General features: G+C 45.6%; 3 protein-coding genes across 3 annotated transcripts in view; 2 read left to right on the top strand and 1 right to left on the bottom strand.

Annotated features, from left to right (window-relative positions):
* The window catches only part of LOC137562088 (serine-rich adhesin for platelets-like), a 61,298-nt gene extending 57,645 nt beyond the window's left edge, over window positions 1-3,653 (top strand). Inside the window, exons 9-10 of the mRNA XM_068273425.1 lie at window positions 822-3,589; window positions 3,642-3,653. Coding sequence (XP_068129526.1) covers window positions 822-3,589; window positions 3,642-3,653 — 2,780 coding nt within the window. The remainder of the gene's footprint in view (window positions 1-821; window positions 3,590-3,641) is intronic.
* Window positions 3,654-3,665: 12 nt separating this feature from the next.
* On the bottom strand, window positions 3,666-8,258 carry LOC137562087 (mucin-19-like). The gene is made up of 3 exons (XM_068273424.1): window positions 8,162-8,258; window positions 3,793-7,397; window positions 3,666-3,749 (listed from the first exon to the last, which is right to left on the bottom strand). The coding sequence occupies exons 1-3, from the start codon at window positions 8,256-8,258 to the stop codon at window positions 3,666-3,668; spliced, it is 3,786 nt and encodes a 1,261-aa protein (XP_068129525.1).
* Window positions 8,259-11,205: 2,947 nt separating this feature from the next.
* LOC137562086 (mucin-17-like) overlaps window positions 11,206-23,760 on the top strand; it is a 51,755-nt gene continuing 39,200 nt past the window's right edge. The window contains exons 1-4 of the mRNA XM_068273423.1: window positions 11,206-11,266; window positions 13,698-13,799; window positions 18,417-18,538; window positions 20,860-20,918. Coding sequence (XP_068129524.1) covers window positions 11,206-11,266; window positions 13,698-13,799; window positions 18,417-18,538; window positions 20,860-20,918 — 344 coding nt within the window. The remainder of the gene's footprint in view (window positions 11,267-13,697; window positions 13,800-18,416; window positions 18,539-20,859; window positions 20,919-23,760) is intronic.

Raw genomic sequence — 23,760 nt, 5'->3', positions numbered from 1 at the left:
TTGCACAGTAGAGCGGCCCGACTGAGATCGACTATTTCCGCCTATCTATGTGGGAATAGCAGATACTGTGCCTGCGCTGGAGCCACGGAGGTAAATATTTACATCGCCGCCGCTCCGAGAGGATTTTCGCCACCACTGTGGGACCGAGGAGAACGGGGGAAGCCTCAATAGGATCCGGAGGCTTCCCCCACCCGAGGTGAGTACCCCCCAGGGGACGTTTTTTCGTTACAGATTTTCTTTAACCTCCCCTATTCAGTTCCTAATTCCTACTTCTAATATCCCTAATTAAAATGATACCTAAGGCCCCGTTTACACTTAATCAGTTTGTATGCGTTTTTTTTCTTCTCTATAGCGAAGATTTTAGTTAAAACATGCTAAGTGTGAAAGGTGCCATAGGAAAACATGGATATTACTTTGAAAATCAGTTGTCCTGTCCTTGCAGTTATAACTGAGAGGCGAGCAACTGATTAAGTGTAAATGGGGCCTTACACTTATTCTCCTAAATAATAGTACTATCCATTATGTCAACTGACCTTGATTGTTAATTGTGGGGGCATCGGGACTCACAGGAAATGACATGTAGCCCCCTGCACACCCAGTAGACCCTCAGTTGCCTTGTGGATGATCTGGCTATGGATTGCACCACAGAAATGCATGTGTAATGGCATAATCTTATCTACACCTTCCCCAAGAAAGCAAAACTCCTGTATCTTTAAAAAACAAACAAAAAAAAAACCTTTCAAGCAAAATAGCAACTCAAGCTTCACAAATGTTATGGAACCCATTGTAAACATTTACTCTTTTCTGTTTAATTTTCACAGCAACAGATGTAACAGGTTCCGACTCTACAGCAACAGATGTAACAGGTTCCGACTCTACAGCAACAGATGTAACAGGTTCCGACTCTACAGCAACAGATGTAACAGGTTCTGACTCTACAGCAACAGATGTAACAGCTTCTGACTCTACAGCAACAGATGTAACAGGTTCCGACTCTACAGCAACAGATGTAACAGGTTCCGACTCTACAGCAACAGATGTAACAGCTTCTGACTCTACAGCAACAGATGTAACAGGTTCCGACTCTACAGCAACAGATGTAACAGGTTCCGACTCTACAGCAACAGATGTAACAGGTTCCGACTCTACAGCAACAGATGTAACAGTCTCTGACTCTACAGTAACAGATGTAACAGGTTCTGACTCTACAGCAACAGATGTAACAGGTTCCGACTCTACAGCAACAGATGTAACAGGTTCCGACTCTACAGCAACAGATGTAACTGTCTCTGACTCTACAGCAACAGATTTAACAGTCTCCGACTCTACAGCGACAGATGTAACAGGTTCCGACTCTACAGCAACAGATGTAACAGGTTCCGACTCTACAGCAACAGATGTAACAGGTTCCGACTCTACAGCAACAGATGTAACAGGTTCCGACTCTACAGCAACAGATGTAACAGGTTCCGACTCTACAGCAACAGATGTAACAGGTTCCGACTCTACAGCAACAGATGTAACAGGTTCCGACTCTACAGCAACAGATGTAACAGGTTCCGACTCTACAGCAACAGATGTAACAGGTTCCGACTCTACAGCAACAGATGTAACAGGTTCCGACTCTACAGCAACAGATGTAACAGTCTCTGACTTTACAGCAACAGATGTAACAGTCTCTGACTCTACAGCAACAGATGTAACAGTCTCTGACTCTACAGCAACAGATGTAATAGTCTCTGACGCTACAGCAACAGATGTAACAGTCTCTGACTTTACAGCAACAGATGCAACAGTCACTGACTCTACAGCAACAGATGTAACAGGTTCAGACTCTACAGCAACAGATGTAACAGGTTCCGACTCTACAGCAACAGATGTAACAGTCTCTGACTCTACAGCAACAGATGTAACAGTCTCTGACTCTACAGCAACAGATGTAACAGTCTCTGACTCTACAGCAACAGATGTAACAGATTCTGACTCTACAGCAACAGATGTAACAGTCTCCGACTCTACAGCAACAGATGTAACAGTCTCCGACTCTACAGCAACAGATGTAACAGTATCTGACTCTACAGCAACAGATGTAACAGTCTCTGACTCTGCTGCAACAGATGTAACAGTCTCTGACTCTACAGCAACAGATGTAACAGTCTCCGACTCTACAGCAACAGATGTAACAGCTTCTGACTCTACAGCAACAGATGTACCAGTCTCCGACTCTACAGCAACAGATGTAACTGTCTCTGACTCTACAGCAACAGATGTAACAGTCTCTGACTCTACAACAACAGATGTAACAGTCTCCGACTCTACAGAAACAGATGTAACAGTCTCAGACTCTACAAAAACAGATGTAACAGTCTCTGACTTTACAGCAACAGATGTAACAGTCTCTGACTTTACAGCAACAGATGTAACAGTCTCTGACTCTACAGCTACAGATGTACCAGTCTCCGACTCTACAGCAACAGATCTAACAGCTTCTGACTCAACAGCAACAGATGTAACAGTCTCAGACTCTACAGCAACAGATGTACCAGTCTCAGACTCTACAGCAACAGATGTAACAGCTTCTGACTCTACAGCAACAGATGTAACAGTCTCAGACTCTACAGCAACAGATGTAACAGCTTCTGACTCTACAGCAACAGATGTAACAGTCTCTGACTCTACAGCAACAGATGTAACAGCTTCTGACTCTACAGCAACAGATGTAACAGTCTCAGACTCTACAGCAACAGATGTAACAGCTTCTGACTCTACAGCAACAGATGTAACAGTCTCTGACTCTACAGCAACAGATGTAACAGTCTCTGACTCTACAGCTACAGATGTAACAGCTTCTGACTCTACAGCAACAGATGTAACAGTCTCTGACTCTACAGCAACAGATGTAACAGTCTCTGACTCTACAGCAACAGATGTAACAGGTTCCGACTCTACAGCAACAGATGTAACTGTCTCAGACTCTACAGCAACAGATGTAACAGTCTCTGACTCTACAGCAACAGATGAAACAGTCTCTGACTCTACAGCAACAGATGCAACTGTCTCCGACTCTACAGCAACAGATGTAACAGTCTCTGACTCTACAGCAACATATGAAACAGCTTCTGAGGCTGCAACAACAGATGTAACGGTCTCCGACTCTACAGCAACAGATGTAATAGTCTCTGACTCTACAGCAACAGATGCAACAGTCTCTGACTCTACAGCAACAGATGTAACAGTCTCCGACTCTACAGCAACAGATGTAACAGTCTCTGACTCTACAGCAACAGATGTAACAGCTTCTGACTCTACAGCAACAGATGTAACAGTATCTGACTCTACGGAAACAGATGTAACAATCTCTGACTCTACAGCAACAGATGTAACAGTCTCTGTCACTCTAGCAACAGATGTAACAGACTCTGACTCTACAGCAACAGATGTAACAGTCTCTGACTCTACAGCAACAGATGTAACAGCTTCTGACTCTACAGCAACAGATGTAACAGCTTCTGACTCTACAGCAACAGATGTAACAGTATCTGACTCTACAGCAACATATGTAACAGTCTCTGACTCTACAGCAACAGATGTAACAGTCTCTGACTCTACAGCAACAGATGTAACTGTCTCTGACTCTACAGCCACAGATGTAACAGTCTCTGACTCTACAGCAACAGATGTAACAGTGTCAGACCTTCCAACAACCGATGTAACTGGCTCCGAGTCTCCAACAACAGATGCACCAAGTTCTGTGTCACAAACAACAGAAATATCAATTTCTGACTCACCAACAACAGATGTAACAGGTTCCGACTCTACAACAATAGATGTAACAGGTTCTGAGTCTCCAACAACAGATGCAACAAGTTCTGTTTCACTAACAACTGATGCAACAGGTTCGGAATCACCAACAACAGGTGTAACCGGCTCTGATTCTCGAACAACAGATGTTTTGGGTTCTGATGCTACTGGGACAGTGACACTTCCTGTAACTGATACCCCTGGGACAGAGACACTTCCAGTTACCGAAACACCTTTAACAGAAACCTCTCCTATTACTGATGTGACTGGACCAGCGACACTGCCTGTAACTGATGTCACTGGAACAGAGACAAGTCCAGTCACTGACACAGAGACACCCCCTGAACCAGAGACACCCCCTGTAAGTGAGGTGACAAGACCAGAGACATCTCCTGTAACTGAGGTGACAAGACCAGAGACATCCCTTGTAACTGAGGTGACAAGACCGGAGACATCCCTTGTAACTGAGGTGACAAGACCGGAAACATCACCTGTAACTGAGGTGACAAAACCAGAGACATCCCCTGTAACTGAGGTGACAAGCCTTGAGACATCCCCTGTAAGTGAGGTGACAAGACCAGAGACATCACCTGTAAGCGATGTGACAGGACCAGAGACATCCCCTGTTACTGAAGTGACAAGACCAGAGACATCCCCTGTCACTGAGGTGACAAAGCCAGAGACATCCCCTGTAACTGAAGGGACAAGACCAGAGACATTCCCTGTAACTGAGGTGACAAGACCGGAGACATCCCCTGTAACTGAGGTGACAAGACTAGAGACATCCCATGTAAGTGAGGTGACAAAACCAGAGACATCCCCTGTAACTGAGGTGACAATACCAGAGACATCCCCTATAACTGAGGTGACAAGACCAGAGACACCCCCTGTAAGTGAGGTGACAAGACCAGAGACATCTCCTGTAACTGAGGTGACAAGACCGGAGACATCCCCTGTAACTGAGGTGACAAGACCGGAAACATCCCCTGTAACTGAGGTGACAAGACCAGAGACATCTCCTGTAACTGAGGTGACAAGACCGGAGACATCTCCTGTAACTGATGTGACAAGACCAGAGACATCCCCTGTAAGTGAGGTGACAAGACCAGAGACATCCCCTGTAACTGAGGTGACCAGACCAGAGACATCCCCTGTAACTGAGGTGACAAAACCAGAGACATCCCCTGTCACTGAGGTGACAAGACCAGAGACATCCCCTGTAAGTGAGGTGACAAAACCAGAGACATCCCCTGTCACTGAGGTGACAAGACCAGAGACATCCCCTGTAAGTGAGGTGACAAGACCAGAGACACCCCCTGTAACTGAGGTGACAAGACCAGAGACATCCCCTGTAAGTGAGGTGACAAGACCGGAGACATCTCCTGTTACTGAGGTGACAAGACCGGAAACATCCCCTGTAACTGAGGTGACAAGACCAGAGACATCCCCTGTCACTGAGGTGACAAGACCAGAGACATCCCCTGTAAGTGAGGTGACAAGACCAGAGACACCCCCTGTAACTGAGGTGACAAGACCAGATACATCTCCTGTAAGTGAGGTGACAAGACCGGAGACATCTCCTGTTACTGAGGTGACAAGACCGGAAACATCCCCTGTAACTGAGGTGACAAGACAAGAGACATCCCCTGTAACTGAGGTGACAAGACCAGAGACACCCCCTGTAACTGAGGTGACAAGACCAGAGACATCCCCTGTAACTGAGGTGACAAGACCAGAGACATCCCCTGTAACTGAGGTGACCAGACCAGAGACATCCCCTGTAACTGAGGTGACAAAACCAGAAACATCCCCTGTCACTGAGGTGACACGCCTTGAGACATCCCCTGTAAGTGAGGTGACAAGACCAGAGACACCCCCTGTAACTGAGGTGACAAGACCAGAGACATCCCCTGTAACTGAGGTGACAAGACCAGAGACATCCCCTGTAACTGAGGTGACAAGACCGGAAACATCCCCTATAACTGAGGTGACAATACCGGAGACATCCCCTGTAAGTGAAGTGACAAAACCAGAGACAACCCCTGTAACTGAGGTGACAAGACCAGAGACATCCCTTGTAACTGAGGTGACAAAACCGGAAACATCCCCTGTAACTGAGGTGACAAGACCAGAGACATCCCCTGTCACTGAGGTGACAAGACCAGAGACATCCCCTGCCACTGAGGTGACAAGATCAGAGACAACTCCTGTAACTGAGGTGACAAAACCAGAGACATCTCCTGTAACTGAGGTGACAAGACCAGAGACATCCCCTGTAACTGAGGTGACAAGACCAGAGACATCCCCTGTAACTGAGGTGACAATACCAGCGACATCCCCTGTAACTGAGGTGACAAAACCAGAGACATCCCCTGTAACTGAGGTGACAAGACCAGAGACATCCCCTGTAACTGAGGTGACAAGATCAGAGACATCCCCTGTAACTGAGGTGACAAGACCAGAGACATCCCCTGTCACTGAGGTGACAAAACCAGAGACATCCCCTGTCACTGAGGTGACAAAACCAGAGACATCCCCTGTAACTGAGGTGACAATACCAGCGACATCCCCTGTAACTGAGGTGACAAAACCAGAGACATCCCCTGTAACTGAGGTGACAAGATCAGAGACATCCCCTGTCACTGAGGTGACAAAACCAGAGACATCCCCTGTCACTGAGGTGACAAAACCAGAGACATCCCCTGTAACTGAGGTGACAATACCAGCGACATCCCCTGTAACTGAGGTGACAAAACCAGAGACATCCCCTGTAACTGAGGTGACAAGATCAGAGACATCTCCTGTAACTGAGGTGACAAAACCAGAGACATCTCCTGTAACTGAGGTGACAAGCCTTGAGACATCCCATGTAAGTGAGGTGACAAGACCGGAGACATCCCCTGTAACTGAGGTGACAAGACCGGAAACACCCCCTGTAACTGAGGTGACAAGACCAGAGACATCCCCTGTCACTGAGGGGACAAGACCGGAGACATCCCCTGTAACTGAGGTGACAATACCGGAGACATCCCCTGTAAGTGAGGTGACAAGCCTTGAGACATCCCCTGTAAGTGAGGTGACAAGACCAGAGACATCCCCTGTAACTGAGGTGACAAGACCAGAGACATCCCCTGTAACTGAAGTGACAAGACTAGAGACATCCCCTGTAACTGAGGTGACAAGACAAGAGACATCCCCTGTAACTGAGGTGACAAGACCAGAGACATCCCTTGTAACTGAGGTGACAAGACCAGAGACATCTCCTGTAACTGAGGTGACAAGACCAGAGACATCCCCTGTAACTGAGGTGACAAGACCAGAGACATCTCCTGTAACTGAGGTGACAAGACCAGAGACACCCCCTGTAAGTGTGGTGACAAGACCAGAGACATCCCCTGTAACTGAGGCGACCAGACCAGAGACATCCCCTGTAACTGAGGCGACAAGACCAGAGACATCTCCTGTAAGTGAGGTGACAAGACCAGAGACATCAAGTAGACCATACACAAGTAGACCAGAAACACTACCTGTAACAGGAACACCTACACCAGGCACTTCTGCAGTTACTGAAACAAGACCGGAGACACTTCCTTTAACTGGCACAATAACAGCAACACATCCCGAAAGTTATACAACTGGGGTCAAGACAGTTTCTGTAAGTGACATGACAAGACCTGAGACTCTTCCTGTCACAGAAACAACTAGACTGACTGAAACTACACAAAAAGAGACCCTTCCTGCATCTGAAACGGCAAAAACTGTTTTTCCGACTGCTCCTCCTACAGCAGCTCCAACCGAAACTACTGCTAGCGTAACATCTTCATCCAGAACTGTTGCTCCTATCACTCCTCCTACAGCCCCTCCAGCGGAAACTACTGCTCCTACTACAGCTGCTCCAGCAGAAACTACTGCTCCTCCTCCTACAGCTGTAGCTCCAACTACTATTCCTCCCCCAATTACATCTACAGCTGCTACTACTGCAGCTGAAACCACCACTACTACTACAACTACAACCACCACTACAACAACCACCACTACAACCACTATTCGTGTTACAGATCAAGGAGCCCGTAAGTATCGGAAGATCTTTATGTCTTGCTTTAGGCCAGTTTCAGCCGGATTGGCTGCATTGGTGAGGTGCGGCCCGGAGGCGCACCACACCGCCCAAAACAGGTCTCCGGAGATCACCACCTTAGTAATCCCCGTCTGGCAGCCGGCCAAGCAGGAAGTGATGTTTACTTCCTGTGGCCAAAGCGATCACATGTGCGGAAGCGTATTGCTAGAATACGCTTCCAAGCATGCACGACGTGTAAAACTTGCGGCGGGCATTTTAACAAACCACACGTCACCATAGACTTACATGACTTCCAGTCCGCTGCATGAGACCACAGAGCCGCACGACAACGTAGGTTTGCCCTCACATTGGGGATGTGGTGAAAATGTAATTTCCGTTGCATTGCGCCTTAATTTCCATTGCATCGTGCTGCACCGCGAAAGGCCCCGTAGACTAACACTGCCCTGCGGTGGATGTGGTAAAAATGCCGCACCGCACCACCTAAGTGTGAAAGGCCCCTCAAATGCTTCCTCTCAACACTAATAAAATGTAGTGATTATAATCATTGATAAATAATTAAAAAATAATTGTTTCACTTTTTCGGGACCGCCTCTATGAGATCCTACGCCGCGCTTGTGGCTGTTCTAGCCTGATGCGGTGTAGGATCTACGCCGCTCGCCGTTTCCACTCCCGACGTGATTGTGCGCACCCGAGAGGGGAGACTAAGCTGTCATATGACAGCTGACATCTCCCCTCAGTGGCTTCTGATCACATGACCATTATGATCGCCGGCGGATCATAGTGATCACTGCGACAGCTGCGGCGGTAGGGGGGGAAGAAAAGGATCCACTCACCTCCCTGATGTTGCCACGACGATCGGCGCTCCCCTCCGCTCTGGCCGGAATCCCCGCTCGCTCTCTGACGTCAGTGCCGAGTCCTGGCTTGATGATATCATCAAGCCGCGACCCGGAACTGGGAGTCAGTACGTGCAGGGATGCCGGCCAGAGCAGAGGGGTCTACTGCGGCTCATCACTGGAGCCTGGGAGGCGAGTAAATGCTACCAGCTAAAGGGGGGACACCTGGCAACACAGGGACACACAGCCCAGCAAGCCCTAAGATGGGATCCGGCTGCCTGACCCCCCACCCCCCCATGTAAAAACGCCTGGTCCTTAAGGGGGGTTAGGCAGGCGGTCCCCAAAGGGTTAATGATGAACGGTGTTTTGAATATATAAAGAAGACCAGTGTTCTTGCTTACCAGAAGATCTTGCTTTTGATTAAAAAAAAAAAAAAGAGAGAGAGAACATTACCAGTTCTGTACATAAGTTCATAAGTTCAAATTTACATAATGTACTTATTGTACATACGTTCAAATGTATTCCAACCAAAACTATATATAAAAAAAAAGAATCAAGAAAAGCTTTGTTTTTTCTTAAAGGGGCACTGAAGAGAGAGGTACATGGAGGCTGCCATGTTTATTTCCTTTTAAGCAATACCAGTTGCCTGGCAGCCCTGCTGATCCTCTGCCTCTAATACTATTAGCCATAGCCCCTGAACAAGCATGCAGCAGATCAGGTGTTTCAGACTTTAACCAGCTGAGCGGTCTGGACGAGCTCAGCTCGTCCAACACCGCCAGCGGCTTCCGCTCAGGCCCTGCTGGGCCGATTTTAATGAAATAAAAAGCAGCACACGCAGCCGGCACTTTGCCAGCCGCATGTGCTGCCTGATCGCCGCCGCTCTGCGGCGATCCGCCGCGAGCAGCGGCGAAAGAGGGTCCCCCCAGCCGCCTGAGCCCAGCGTAGCCGGAACAAAAAGTTCCGGCCAGCGCTAAGGGCTGGATCGGAGGCGGCTGACGTCAGGACGTCGGCTGACGTCGATGACGTCACTCCGCTCGTCGCTATGGCGACGATATAAGCAAAACAAGGAAGGCCGCTCATTGCGGCCTTCCTTGTTTATTCTGGGCGCCGGAGGCGATCGGAAGATCGCCTCCGGAGCGCCCTCTAGTGGGCTTTCATGCAGCCAACTTTCAGTTGGCTGCATGAAATAGTTTTTTTTTTATTTAAAAAAAACCCTCCCGCAGCCACCCTGGCGATTTAATCAGAACGCCAGGGTGGTTAAAGTAAGATCTGACAAGACTAGCGCATGCTTGTTTCTGATGTTATTCAGATACTACTGCAGAGAAATAGACCAGCAGGGCTGCCAACTGGTATTGATTAAAAGGAAATAAATATGGCAGCCTCCGTATACCTCTTACTTCAGTTCCCCTTTAAGCTTTTTAACTAGGATTGAAGGGTAGAGTGCACTATCACCTCTAGGTACTAACTGAATCAAAAGTCTTTCTCTTAGAGGAGAAAAAAAAAGCCTCTGATTGGCTAGCCCAAGGAAAGCTGGAAAACACAGGGCTTGTTTGACCCACCCCTTATTCATTCTAATGGAGCCAAACTTTGACCCCTCACCCAGAGTCAGCAGACACATGGCAGCCAATCCCTCCCACCTGGACAACACATACCTATCAGAAATACAGCACAGCAGCCATTTTGTAGTCTGTGTTTGGCTTCTGTGCTAGGCAGATTAGGGAGAGTGTGCTACTGACCGGGAGAGCGGTAGGTGGCCTGTGTTCTGTGTCCTCAGTGCTGATTCTTGCTGCTACCACATTGTCCTGAACAGCTAAGCCCTTCTTAGGGCTGGTACATTGTTTTTCTTGCTATTGTATTGCTGCTCTGTGGCCAGTGCACAAGTTAGCTGTTGGAGACAGGTCTGCTGGTCCTAGTAGTGCACCAACCATAACCCAATAATCCTTCACCACCACTACTGGCACCTAGTATCCACTACTATTTAACAAGATAGAGTACCTGATCAAAATATTCAGAGAAAGAAAGCCCATATGACTAGCACCACTCAAAAGTATAACATAGTTTATTCAAAAATAGTATATATAACTACAAATACATCTGACATATTGGAGTATCAAAAGCATAGATAAAAACAATTAAAACCGACCTAAGGGTCATATGTGGTAGCAGCTGCAAACAATCATGTCCATATAGGTGATGAAAATAAGGTTATGAAACCACCATATAAATCACACAACAATGGCAATATATGCTCAAATTAACGCCTCAGTGTGCATCTGAATAGAGCACACACAAGGCTGAACCCGGGTTCAGTAGAGTGCAAGTAATACATGTAAACACATACACATCAATGCATGTATACTATAATGTGCAAAATATCAGTGATAACATGAATCATGTGCAAAATAAGCAAAATAAGCAAGGAGGCTGCTGTATAAACCAATAACCTAGAGGCAGCCTATGTACTGGAGTGCATAGAGAGAAAAGAAGTGCCAAAACATGGAGAAGAAAAAATACTTAGCCCGGGTAGACCAAGGAGGCTGGAACAGTGCAGCTGCAAGTGAGAGGGGGTCCCTTCAAGACAGTCCCGCAAGCTCCGCGGGCGTCACCCCGCTTTGGAAGGAGAGGAGAGGGATACCGAAGATAGAGTACCTGCTCATGGAATTATCCAATCAAGAATTTACCTTTACTCAGTATCAAAAATCTGCATAAAAAGATCCACTATTGCCTAAAACCACTTAAAACCACTTAAAACTACGTGTGGAGCGCTCCTCACACATGACCCAGCACACATTACCCATACCTCACCCACACTGGTACCGGTACCACACTACTCCGGATTTTTCTTCAGAGGGGGAGGGAAGGAGAATAATGCGAACTATTACTAGGACATGAATTGATGGTAAGCTGCCAGATAGAGAGAGTCCCATCACAGCAATCTTCCACTGTCACCGAGGGCATACATAAGCACTACAGCGTATAGCCAGCCAGTAGATCTCACCAGTCAGACGACAGTATGGTAGGCACTCTGCTCTCCCGGTTTCCAGTGCTTTGCATAGCACTGTCTTCCCCCACCTAGCTCTACCACACTTTGATCAACAGCGGGGAGCGGCGGTTCAGCAAGCCTTGGGTCCTCTCAACACTTGTCAGCGTGAAGTGAGACGCTCTGACACAGGACGGGACGGGACCCCGCCCATCAAGTATCCACTACTGCCCCCTGTATGAGGCTTCAGTGCAGAATCAGTGTTTTTTTTTTGGTCACTTAACTGGCAATGAGCTACCTCAGCCTGACCATAGAGACTGGAAACCCGTGATCGCCTGCACTCCCACTAACCTGAGCACAAGCACGGCGGCCACTATACACCACTACACAAAGACTGCCACCAAGAGGACTCACATACATGTCCTGGAGGTGTCAACTAGCAAAAACAATGATTTGCTCACCTGACCTCATTATTAAAGCTGTTTGTGGTTGTTGGTGGTGCGTTTAACACAGCATTTCGTCTTGTCAGTGTGCACCGTGTCTAACCCTTACACTACTGGATGGACGTGCACACACGCCGGATGTTTTAAAGCACTTGATTCCACAAATTTAGGAATGTACTGTGATTTCTGCCCTTTAGAGATTAAAACACAACTCTGTTAACTACATAATTTTTGGCGAGACTTTTGCCATGGATCCCCCTCCGGCGTGCCACGGTCCAGGTGTTAGGCACCTTGAAACAACTTTTTCATCACTTTTGTGGCCAAAAACTATAGGTTTTAAAATTTGCCTGCCCATTAAAAAAAAAATATCGTTTATATTGCGCTTTTCAGCTGGCGGACTCAAAGCGGCAGAGCTGCAGCCACTAGGACGCGCTCTATAGGCAGTAGCAGTGTTAGGGAGACTGGCCCAATGTCTCCTACTGAATAGGTGCTGGCTTACTGAACAGGCAGAGCCGAGATTCAAATCCTGTGTCATAGGCAGAGCCCTTAAAGTGGACCCAAATTAAAAATACAAGATTTCAGAAAAAAAATCTATTTTCTAAATTATAATAATACATAGCAGCCTTTTTTCAGCTGCATGATGACAAATATAAAATATTTTACATTTATTGGAGAAACCCCTCCCTTCCTTTCATATTGCCGGGAAAGAATCCGGCAAACTGATGGAGTAGGTGGTGTCCGACAAAGGAGGAATTGCTAATCTCTGCCCCCTGTATAACCCTAGTTATGAAAAGAGGAGGGTGAAAAGCATGCACTGAAATGCTCATAGGCTTGAAGGAGTGTTTATTTATCTTTGTATGTGTCAGAGTGGTGCAACTAAATATTTTGAATTAAAAAAATGTTTCGTTTGGGTCCGCTTTAACCATTACACTATCCAGCCACATTTAAGCCTATGGCGGTTTGCCAGGTTTACCTGCTCATGAACTTTTGCGGAAACTCACATTCGAAGTTTGCAAAATGAAAATTTGATCTTCTGGGCATCACTATTCCCAAGACACTATTTCATCAAGCGCCCCTAGGCCTCTAAATTTTCTTACATTGCTGCAAATCACTGCTTTGTGGCGGGGGGAGGGGGAGTAAGGGTTAGGTGATATGGCGGGGGTGGTTAAGGGTTAGGTCACACCAGGGGGAGCTAATTATTAGGCCCCTAAGAGTTAGAAATTAAAAAAAAATAAGATCTACTTAACTGGGGCTTTCTCCAGCCCCTGGCAGCCAATCTTTCCCTTGCCGCAGCTCCGGTCTCCCGGAACTCCTTCTTTTGAACATGCTGACCTCGTCAGGTTGGGATATTCTTCGTTCAACGGAGGGGACTCCGGTACACTGGAGCTGCGACGAGGGACAGATCGGTTGCCAGGGGACTGGAGGAAGCCTTAGGTAAGTAGCCTTAGTTTTGTTTTTTAATTTGTTTGTTTTTTAATTCCTTGGACATACTGTATCCTGTAATGGATTAATTCATTATTTATTGTTTGATGTTTGTTTTCTGACCGTGTAAATCTTTTCCGCAGCAAACTGTGTGAATGGCTATTACGATGGAATTAAATGTGTCTGTACAGATGAGATGTATTATGGAGTTTTCTGTGAAAACATCATTGACAGAATACCACCGGGTAAGTGACTGTCAGTGCAGATGATTTTATCGGTATATCAGAATATTGGAACAGAATGGATGTGGGGTCCGGAGGGAGCAGAGGATGTTGCGGCTCTGCAACGTTAAAAAGGAACTGTAGTGCAATTATCATAATTAATACAATTGCTTATTTGTTACAATACTCATGTATAGGTTATTTAGGCAGTATTTGCCCATTGTAAAATCTTTCCTCTCCCTGATTTACATTCTGACATCTATCACATGGTGACATCTATAGATCTTCCCGGTGAGAATTCTATGCAGGGAGGGAGATTCTGCTTGCTTGGCAGTTGTAAACAGCAGTTATTTCCCACAATGCAACAAGGTTCACAGACAGGAAACTGTCAGGACCATTGTCATGACATCACACTGTGGGAGGGGTTTCACCACAATATCAGCCATACAGATTTCCACAATGATCTATTTGAGAAAAGGAAAAGATTTCTGGTGGGAAAGAGGGTATCAGCTACTGATTGGGTTGCAGTTCAATCCTTGGTTAAAGTTCCTCTTTAAGTAAAATAGAAAGAAGAAAGCATACTGCAGTTTATCCAAGCTTAAAGCAAACCAGAAGCAAAAAAAAAAAATATATGTGTAGTACGAATAATGAGTAGAATATTAGTAGCAAAGAATTGCTTATTTTTATTTTCAGTTATATAGCTTTTTAATAATATTGCATCATTCTGTCATACTTGCTGTTTACAAACCACACTCTGTATTTGAAACTAGAAAACAGAACAGAGTTAATGACAATTCGAGCTTTCCTGCAGTAAAACTTTATCTCAACCTGTCTCTTATGTTTCTTGGTTGTTAAACTACTTCAGAAAATAAGACTGCCTTCGACCCAAGTTGGGTCAGAGAGCTCAGAGAAGCTCTTTTGCACAGGTAACAACTGCCGTTTATCTATTCTTCCTTTACTGGAAAACAATATGAGACTCTTTTCTTTGCATACAATTCATTATCTCATAAGTTTATTTTCACTTTAGGTTTCCTTTAACCACTTAAGTCTATCTGGACGGATATATCCGTCCAGATAGACTGTGCAGCTGCCACTGCCTGAGGTGCGCGATCGCATATCGCACATAAATAGTTACCTAAGGATCTTGTAATGATTGGGTGCTGCAACTCAGACGTCTGATTATTGGGGGACCTGCAGTATCATCAATAATACAGACACTATACCTGATTATATGGTGATCTGCAGAATCACCAATGATGCAAGTATAGCTAGCAACAGTACTGTGTAAATAGTGCTTGGTGCAACAGTAAGAAATGGTTAGATAGACCTTACCAGAGGGGCTGGAAGGTCTATCAGGAACTGTAACTGAATAGTTTGACTGGACCTTACCAGTGGAGCTGGTAAGGTACTATCAGTACAGATGGAACACCTCACCAGTGGCAAGGGCCCACTAGTGAGTAAAGAAGTCAGACAGGCAAGGTTCGGCAACAGAGAGGCAAATACAGTACAGAAACATGAGGCAGGAGAGTAGTGAGTAATCAGGCAGAGGTTCAGCAACAAGTGAGATAGGCAGAAGTACAGAATCGATAAGCAAATGCAAGGTCAGAGTAAAGCCAGAATCATACACAGGTAATCAACAATAATAATATACAATAGTCCTAGTCTTGTGTGAAATCCCTGGTTTCCTCCCAGATCAAAGCACACCGGATACTAGTCTAAGGTCTGAGCGCTAACACAAAGTATTCACGACAGCAGACAACCAGCAAATGAAGAACAAAGGCTTAAGAAGCAGAGGAAAGCTGTCAGCCGCGCCCACCACGCAATCAGCCAATCCGCGCGGCGAGAGTCACCTCTGACATCAGCCGTCCGGCAGGTCAGCTGTCGCGCCTTCTCCCAGCATAAAGGTCCTGTCTCCGTGGGCACGCGAGAGACAGCAATCCTATGAGCGTATGACAATATCGTTCCTGGCGTGCTAGATGCCGACGGAACGGATGAGGCCTGGGAACAGGGAACAAAGGCGGCTGCGGGTATACCCTGCATGTCCGCAGCTGCCATGCCAGCAATTGTTACAGATCTGAACTTTTTAAATATACATGTCAAGAGAGTATTTTATTATATTTTTTTTAATTATAAGCTTCTAAATAGTGATGGACGCAAATTGAAAAAATGCACCTTTATTTCTAAATAAAATATCGGTGCCATAAATTGTGATAGGGACATAATTTAAATGGTGTAACAACCGGGACAAATGGGAAAATAAAATAAATGAGTTTTAATTATGGTAGCATGTATTAATTTTAAACGATAATGGCCAAAAACTGAGAAATAATCAATTTTTTCCATTTCTTTCTTAATCTTCCTGATAAAATGGATTTAGAAAAAAATTAATTCTTAGCAAAATGTACCACCCAATGAAAGCTTAATTAGTGGTGGAAAAAACAAGATATAGATCAGTTAATTGTGATAAGTAGTTATAAAGTTATTGGCGAATGAATGGGAGGTGAACTTTGCTTGGATGCATACGATTTTCGACACTGTAGGCTGAAGTGGTTAAACTGTAGCTCGGGTACAAAATCACATACTTACCTAAGATTAGGAAGGTTTTTGATCCTAATGATGCTCCCTATAGTGTCCTTTGGTCCCCTATAGCTGAGGGTGGACCCTCCAAAGATTACCATCAAGGACTTGTCTGGCCAAGGCCGTGCTCTACTTCAAGCATGAGTGCAGCCTCACCTGCGCACACGGCCATGCCCGTTCAGGCATGGCTACAGCATGGCTGCACTCGAGCTACAAGTGAAACGCAGCCCTGATCAGCTTGAAGGTCTGCAAGTGGCAACATGGGACCAGAGGACAGTGAAGGAAGCCTCATTAAGATCTGTTTTGTTTTTGTTTTTTTTATTAATTTTTCCCTTAGGTTCTCTTTAAGCTACATTCATATATGACTCAATTTTGATTTGATGACAGATCACACCATGTCAGTGGAGGGGAACACCATGTCGAGGCAAGGAAGGGAGATGACAGTTAGATCACACCATGTCAGTGGAGGGGAACACCATGTCGAGGCAAGGAAGGGAGATGATAGTTAGATCACACCATGTCAGTGCAGGGGAACACCGTGTCGATGCAAGGAAGGGAGATGACAGTTAGATCACACCATGTCAGTGGAGGGTAACACCATGTCGAGGTAAGGAAGAGAGATGATAGTTAGATCATGCCCTGTCAGTGGAGGGGAACACCATGTTGAGGCAAGGAAGGGAGATGACAGTTAGATCACACCATGTATGTGCAGGGGAACACCATGTCGAGGCAAGGAAGGGAGATGACAGTTAGATCACACCATGTATGTGCAGGGGAACACCATGTCGAGGCAAGGAAGGGAGATGACAGTTAGATCACAACATGTCAGTGGAGGAAAACACCATGTCGAGGCAAGGAAAGGAGATGACAGTTAGATCACAACATGTCAGTGGAGGGGAACAGCATGTCCAGGCAAGGAAGGGAGATGACAGTTAGATCACAACATGTCAGTGGAGGGGAACAGCATGTCGAGGCAAGGAAGGGAGATGACAGTTAGATCACAACATGTCAGTGGAGGGGAACGCCATTCCGAGGCAAGGAAGGGAGATGATGTTTAGATTACACCATGTCTGTGCAGGGGAACACCATGTCGAGGGTAGGAAGGGAGATGACAGTTAGATCACGCCCTGTCTGTGCAGGGGAACACCATGTTGAGGCAAGGAAGGGAGATGATAGTTAGATCACACCATGTCAGTGGAGGGGAACACCATGTTGAGGTAAGGAAGGGAGATGATAGTTAGATCACGCCCTGTCTGTGCAGGGGAACACCATGTTGAGGCAAGGAAGGGAGATGATAGTTAGATCACACCATGTCAGTGGAGGGGAACACCATGTTGAGGTAAGGAAGGGAGATGATAGTTAGATTACACCATGTCTGTGCAGGGGAACACCATGTCAAGGTAAGGAAGGGAGGTGATAGTTAGATCACAACATGTCAGTGGAGGGGAACACCATGTTGAGGAAAGGAAGGAGGATGACAATTAGATCACAGTATGTCTGTGCAGGAGAACACCATGTTGAAGCAAGGAAGGAGGATGACAATTAGATCACAGTATGCCTGTACAGGGGAGTGCCATGCTGGCTGCAGCTGAGTCACTGATGGGAGATCAGCTGTTTAGTGATAGAAAATGCTACTTGCAGGTATTTTTTTAACACAAGCTCTCAGGAGAAATCTATGCGGTCCCTAATATACAACTGATAATAGAGATATTAGAACAGCATAAATGTCACTAAAGTGCCCCTTTAAGTCTAGTCTAAACATTACACGTAGGGCAAGGCTACAGACTACTAAACACCAATATGTCATTATGGGAAGCATTTCTGATGCTGAAGCCACAAAAATTGAAATACAAGAGGAAGGAGAAGTGGCACATGATCATAGCTAGCAAATGGGAGCCTTACACATCTATCACATGATCAAGCTGATCACATGACTTTTGATTCTGCAAAATCATCTTTAATCATTAAATACATTTATTATAATGATGTACTGTGTTATATATAATATACTGTATATATTCCTACATTCCCTGCATTATATTATTTCCCCTTGCTCTTCCACAGTTACAACCGTTGAAACTGCCGTGGCTGTAGTGATGACAGTCACCAGCGAGGTCTTTACAGAAGACTTAAACAACTTTGAATCAGAAACATTCAAAGCTTTTGAGGAGAAATTTACGCAACAGGTGAGGGGTTCAAACCTTCATATATGTTATGGATCTCAAACAGTCCCATACAATGAATACCTCCTGAACCGTGGATGCTTCTCTTGGGTGTCGGGTGTCTCCAATAGTTAAAATATCAGTAATGCAATATTACCAGTACAGAGACAATCTGTGCCAACAGGTCATCAAAATGACCACTACTATGAAAGAGCAACGTCCAAAGTTCAAATGGGTGATATCGGATAAAAACTGGGCAGCTCTATATAGATATGATGGAGATTGTAAGTAACAGTTTGGGCTTGATTCAGTAAGACAAATAGCATGCCTTATTCGAGTTAACATGCCTTATCTGAGTTAACACTTCTTATCAGAGATAACACGTCTTATCAAAGTTAACACGTATCAGAGTAGCATAGCAAACGTTATGAACCCGCAGGGGCTTAGGGCAGGACGAGTGGAGCTCTTGTCATTGCCAATTAGCAGGCATAAGTTCGTAGAGCTCACTATGCTACTCTGATAACGCGTGTTATCTCTGATAAGTGGAGTTAACTCGGATAAGGCGTGTTATCTCTGATAAGGCATGTTAACTCAGATAAGGCATGCTATTTGTCTTACTGAATCAAGCTCTAAGTCACCAGATGTTGTCCAAATTATTCTAAACTGTGTCCACCATTAGAGATGGCCTGAACAGTTTGCAGGGATAGGCATTGGGGTGATGGGATAGGGTGGGGGAACGGAAGGAGGCAGCGTGGGACTGAAGGAGGAACAGGAGGGCAGAGGTAGCACAAGGGGACAAATAAAGGCAAAGGGGGACAAAATGAGGCACAAAGGGGCACAGAAGAAGGTAGAGGTGGCACAGGGGGACTAAAGGAGGCACATGAAGACAGACGGAGGCACAAAGGGAGACTGAAGGACAAACAGGGGTTCAGACGAGGCACAAGGGACTGAAGGAGGCACAAGGAGACTGAAGGAGGCACAAAGAGGGAAAGAAAGATACACAAGGCACAGAGGTGGCAGCTGCCTGTAACTTACGCTAAGTAGATGCAGCAGAAGCAAGTAATAGAACATCCAAGAAGGTGGGGCTTAATTTGGGGGCGTGGCTTAATCCAGTAACATGCCCCCCCCGGACCAATGGCACTCCATGCAATGGCCTGTCCTGCCTATGCCTAGAGGCGTCCCTGCACGCATGGGGCCTGATTCACAAAGCGGTGCTAACAGTTGGCACCCTGGTGAAAAACCCTTTTTCACGCCTAAACTCAATTTAGGCATGATAAGTTTAGGTGTGATAAGTTTAGGTGTGATAAGTTTAGGCATGATAAGTTTAGGTGTGATAAGTTTAGGCGTGATAAGTTTAAGCACCAACTGGGTTAGCACCGCAGTGCACAGCTGATCAAAAGTTTTGCGCTAGCAAAGTCTAGTGCACTTCGCATAGAGTTTAATGGCGCTGCTTTGCGTGCGGGACTTTGCACGCGATCTAAACTTATCTAAACTTATCATGCCTAAACTTATCACGCCTAAACTTATCACGCCCAAACTTATCACGCCTAAACTGGCTTTTCACCAGTGTGGTGCAATGGTTATCACGACTAAAGTCTCTAACTGGGTTAGCACCGCTTTGTGAATCAAGCCTATGGTGTTTTAGTGAGTTGGTTGTTTAGTTGGTCGGCGTGTGTGTACGTACTTGTCAGGTAAACAACTTGTTGTGTGGTTGGTCATTATTAGGTTGATTCACTATAACAAATAGTGTGCCTTATCAGAGTTAACATGCTTTATCTTAGTTAACATGCCTTATCAGAGTTAGCATGCCTCATCAGAGTAGCATAGAGAGCGCTACAAACTTATGTCTGTTAATTGGCAATGACGGGAGCTCCACTTGTCCTGCCCTGAGCCCCAGCGGATCCAATCACTTTAAAGGACATTATCCCCACACTTTGATTGGCCCAATAGGCTGCCTGTCACTTGCCAAGAAACTTGACAGACAGCCTATTGGGCCAATCAAAGTGCTAATGTACTTTAAAGTGTCTGTAGCCAGTCGGCTACAAACACTAGTAGCCAATTGTCTACAAATGCCCAATCAACAACTCAGACTACCGCTTATGCTATTTATCCTAATTGTCAATCGACTCTCTACCTTTGGGCGCATGTCACCCACTGGGTGGGCACCCAATAGCAAACATTTACGTTGGTATCTATGAGACCTCTGCCATCACGGGTGCACATTCAACCTGATCCACGTACAATGCCCATACAAATATGCATTCTCTTTGAAGTTTGTATAGTCTATATGTATTCAGCATGACCCGCTGCCACTGATCTGTTTATGTTCTCCCTGCACCTTGTAGATAGAAGAAGCTTATGCTGTGATCCCTGGATATAAAGGAATTAAAATTATTGGATTTAGGTAAGTGGCTCTGTTACATCCACAAAGAGGTTCTAATTACAAATGATATTGTATTATTCCTAAATATAACTGAAACTAACCAAGCATTCATTTCATTGTGCATCCAAAAGCGTATCATGTTCATTGTGCAATGAATGATGGCTCAAGGATTAGGATTAATTTCCTTAGCGGTAACCCCAAATCAGGTTCGGGCCGGAATTTCCACAACTCAGAGCTGTAACCCCGAGCCTGACTGGAGGTTGCCTCCAGGAGTAATATGCAGAAGCTGCACACATGGGGGTTTGTAACTCACCTCCCCTGGGGTCCAGATGCCAGCAGCCATTCTTCTTCCGGACCTCTCAATCCCGCTGGTGAGATTTCTGTCTGTCGTCATGATGATAGATGGCGATCTCACTATAGGGGTAGAGTGCCATCCAGTGGATGGAGGGAGAATTGCAGTGCTGGATCTAGCACAGATGATTAATGTGCAAGGCTACCACAGACCTATTTAGCGGTATGATTTTTTTTACTGCTTTTAGGGTATAAAAGCTTGAGAAAAAAATTGCACTGCTTACACTTAAATCCAGAAGTAACATACCAATGTAAAGGTTAACTCTCAAATTAGCTTACTATAGTGAGGGAAAGAAGTATTTGATCCCAGTCTATAATTAACTCTGATTTTGATTCTATAATTGTAATTGTAATGGTAGATTTATTTAACGGAGCTGTGAAATGCAGAATAACAACAAAACATCCCTAAAAGAGCAAAAACAAAAAGACATTGCCCCAAAGTCAGAGCTTGATGTGAATTGTATTGAGTCAAATAAGTATTTGATCCCCTATAAACCAGCAAAAGTTCAGGCTCCCAGGTGTCTTCACTGAATGTAAGTAAGAGAGTGCTCCTCCTAATCTTAGCTTGTTACAGATCTGCATAAAAGACATCTGTCCACAGAAGCAACCAATCAATCATATTCCAAACTACCCACCATGGCCTGAAGACTGAATAGCTGTCCAGGGACAATATTGTAGTCCTGCACAAGGCTGGCCTAGGCTTCACAACTCGCTAAGCAGCTTGGTGAGAAGGGGACAATAGTTGGTGCATTAATTAGTAAAAGGAAGAAGCAAAAAATTGCTGTCAATCTCCCATGGTCTGGGGCTCCATGCAATATCTCACCTCGTGGTGTTGTACATACCTCTTTCAATTTTTAATCTCAAAAATCATCTTTGCAAGGACATAGATGGACAAATAATGGATTCCTTTACATTTTTTAACATACTTGGAAAAAACGTTTTTAAAGCACTTTGTTTCCTTCTAGTGAGATGTAACTTTATTTTCAATCCACTGGAGTTTTCTCAAAGGAACTGGGAGTGAGTTAAAATTTTCCAAACTGAATATTAGGTAGCAAAATAAATGCATGAATAAAAATTGAAAGAGATTCAAAATCTTCCCTGACATACAATTCAGAAATGAAGAATGATAATTTCCCTGTCTGACAACGCTTTGCTCTGGCAGACTGTTACTACTGGCAATAATTAAGTCCCATTTTTAATATGCCATTACCACTTCCTATAGTAAGATACTCCACCTCTTAACAACTTTTTCTTTGAAAAAAATAAAACCTTTCTAAACAAGTGGTCAAATCTTCCTCCCTCCATACATAGTTATCTACATAGTTCTATCTTGTCCTCCGTACATACCTAGGAATAAAAAGCTTTTCTATTAAAGAGGATCTGTAACATCAAAAGATCCCCTGGGGGGTACTCACCTCGGGTGGGGGAAGCCTCCGGATCCTAATGAGGCTTCCCACGCCGTCCTCTGTCCCACGGGGGTCTCGCTGCAGCCCTCCGTACAAGAGGACGTCAATATTTACCTTCCCGGCTCCTGCGCAGGCGCTCTGACGGCTGTCGGCTCCGAACTACACGGAAATACCCGATCGCCGTCGGGTCTGCTCTACTGCGCAGGCGCAAGTTTCTGGCGCCTGCGCAGTAGAGCGGACCCGACGGAGATCGGGTATTTCCGTCTATTTCCGTGCCGAAAGCCGCCACAGCGCCCCCGCTGGAGCCAGCAAAGGTAAATATTGATTTTACAGTCGGGTCTGTCGCCAGCTGTTCGGAAGGCTGCAGCTAGTGTTGGGCGAACATCTAGATGTTCGGGTTCGGGCCGAACAGGCCGAACATGGCCGCGATGTTCGGGTGTTCGACCCGAACTCCGAACATAATGGAAGTCAATGGGGACCCGAACTTTTGTGGTTTGTAAAGCCTCCTTGCATGCTACATACCCCAAATTTACAGGGTATGTGCACCTTGGGAGTGGGTACAAGAGGAAAAAAAAATTAGCAAAAAGAGCTTATAGTTTTTGAGAAAATCGATTTTAAAGTTTCAAAGGGAAAACTGTCTTTTAAATGCGGGAAATGTCTGTTTTCTTTGCACAGGTAACATGTTTTTTGTCGGCATGCAGTCATAAATGTAATACATATAAGAGGTTCCAGGAAAAGGGACCGGTAACGCTAACCCAGCAGCAGCACACGTGATGGAACAGGAGGAGGGTGGCGCAGGAGGAGAAGAAGGCCACGCTTTGTGAGACACAACAACCCCGGCCTTGCATGAGGGCAAGAAGCGTGCGGATAGCAGGCTTTGTACCGCCATGCAGTCATAAATGTAATAAAGATAAGTGGTTCAATAAACAGGGACCACGCGGCAACGCTAACCCAGCAGCAGCAGACGTGATGGAACAGGAGCAGGCGCAGGAGGAGAAGGCCACGCTTTGTGAGACACAACAACCCAGGCCTTGCATGAGGGCAAGAAGCGTGCGGATAGCATGCTTTGTACCGCCATGCAGTCATAAATGTAATAAAGATAAGTG

This window comes from Hyperolius riggenbachi, chromosome 3, assembly GCF_040937935.1.
Source record: "Hyperolius riggenbachi isolate aHypRig1 chromosome 3, aHypRig1.pri, whole genome shotgun sequence".
Lineage (NCBI taxonomy): Eukaryota > Metazoa > Chordata > Amphibia > Anura > Hyperoliidae > Hyperolius > Hyperolius riggenbachi.
Note: the sequence above shows the minus strand (reverse complement) of the source record. Positions and strands in the feature narration are given on the sequence as shown.

Coding starts and splice junctions, on each gene's coding strand:
- LOC137562087 (XM_068273424.1), bottom strand. CDS start 8,258: ATGCAACGGAAATTACATTTTCACCACATCCCCAATGTGAGGGCAAAC. Junction 7,398..8,161: donor TGCAGCGGACTGGAAGTCAT/GTAAGTCTATGG, acceptor TTATTGTGCCAG/TTAAAGGAAGTGTCTCCGGT. Junction 3,750..3,792: donor CGGAACCTGTTACATCTGTT/GTTGGTGAGTCA, acceptor TTTGTGACACAG/AACTTGGTGCATCTGTTGTT.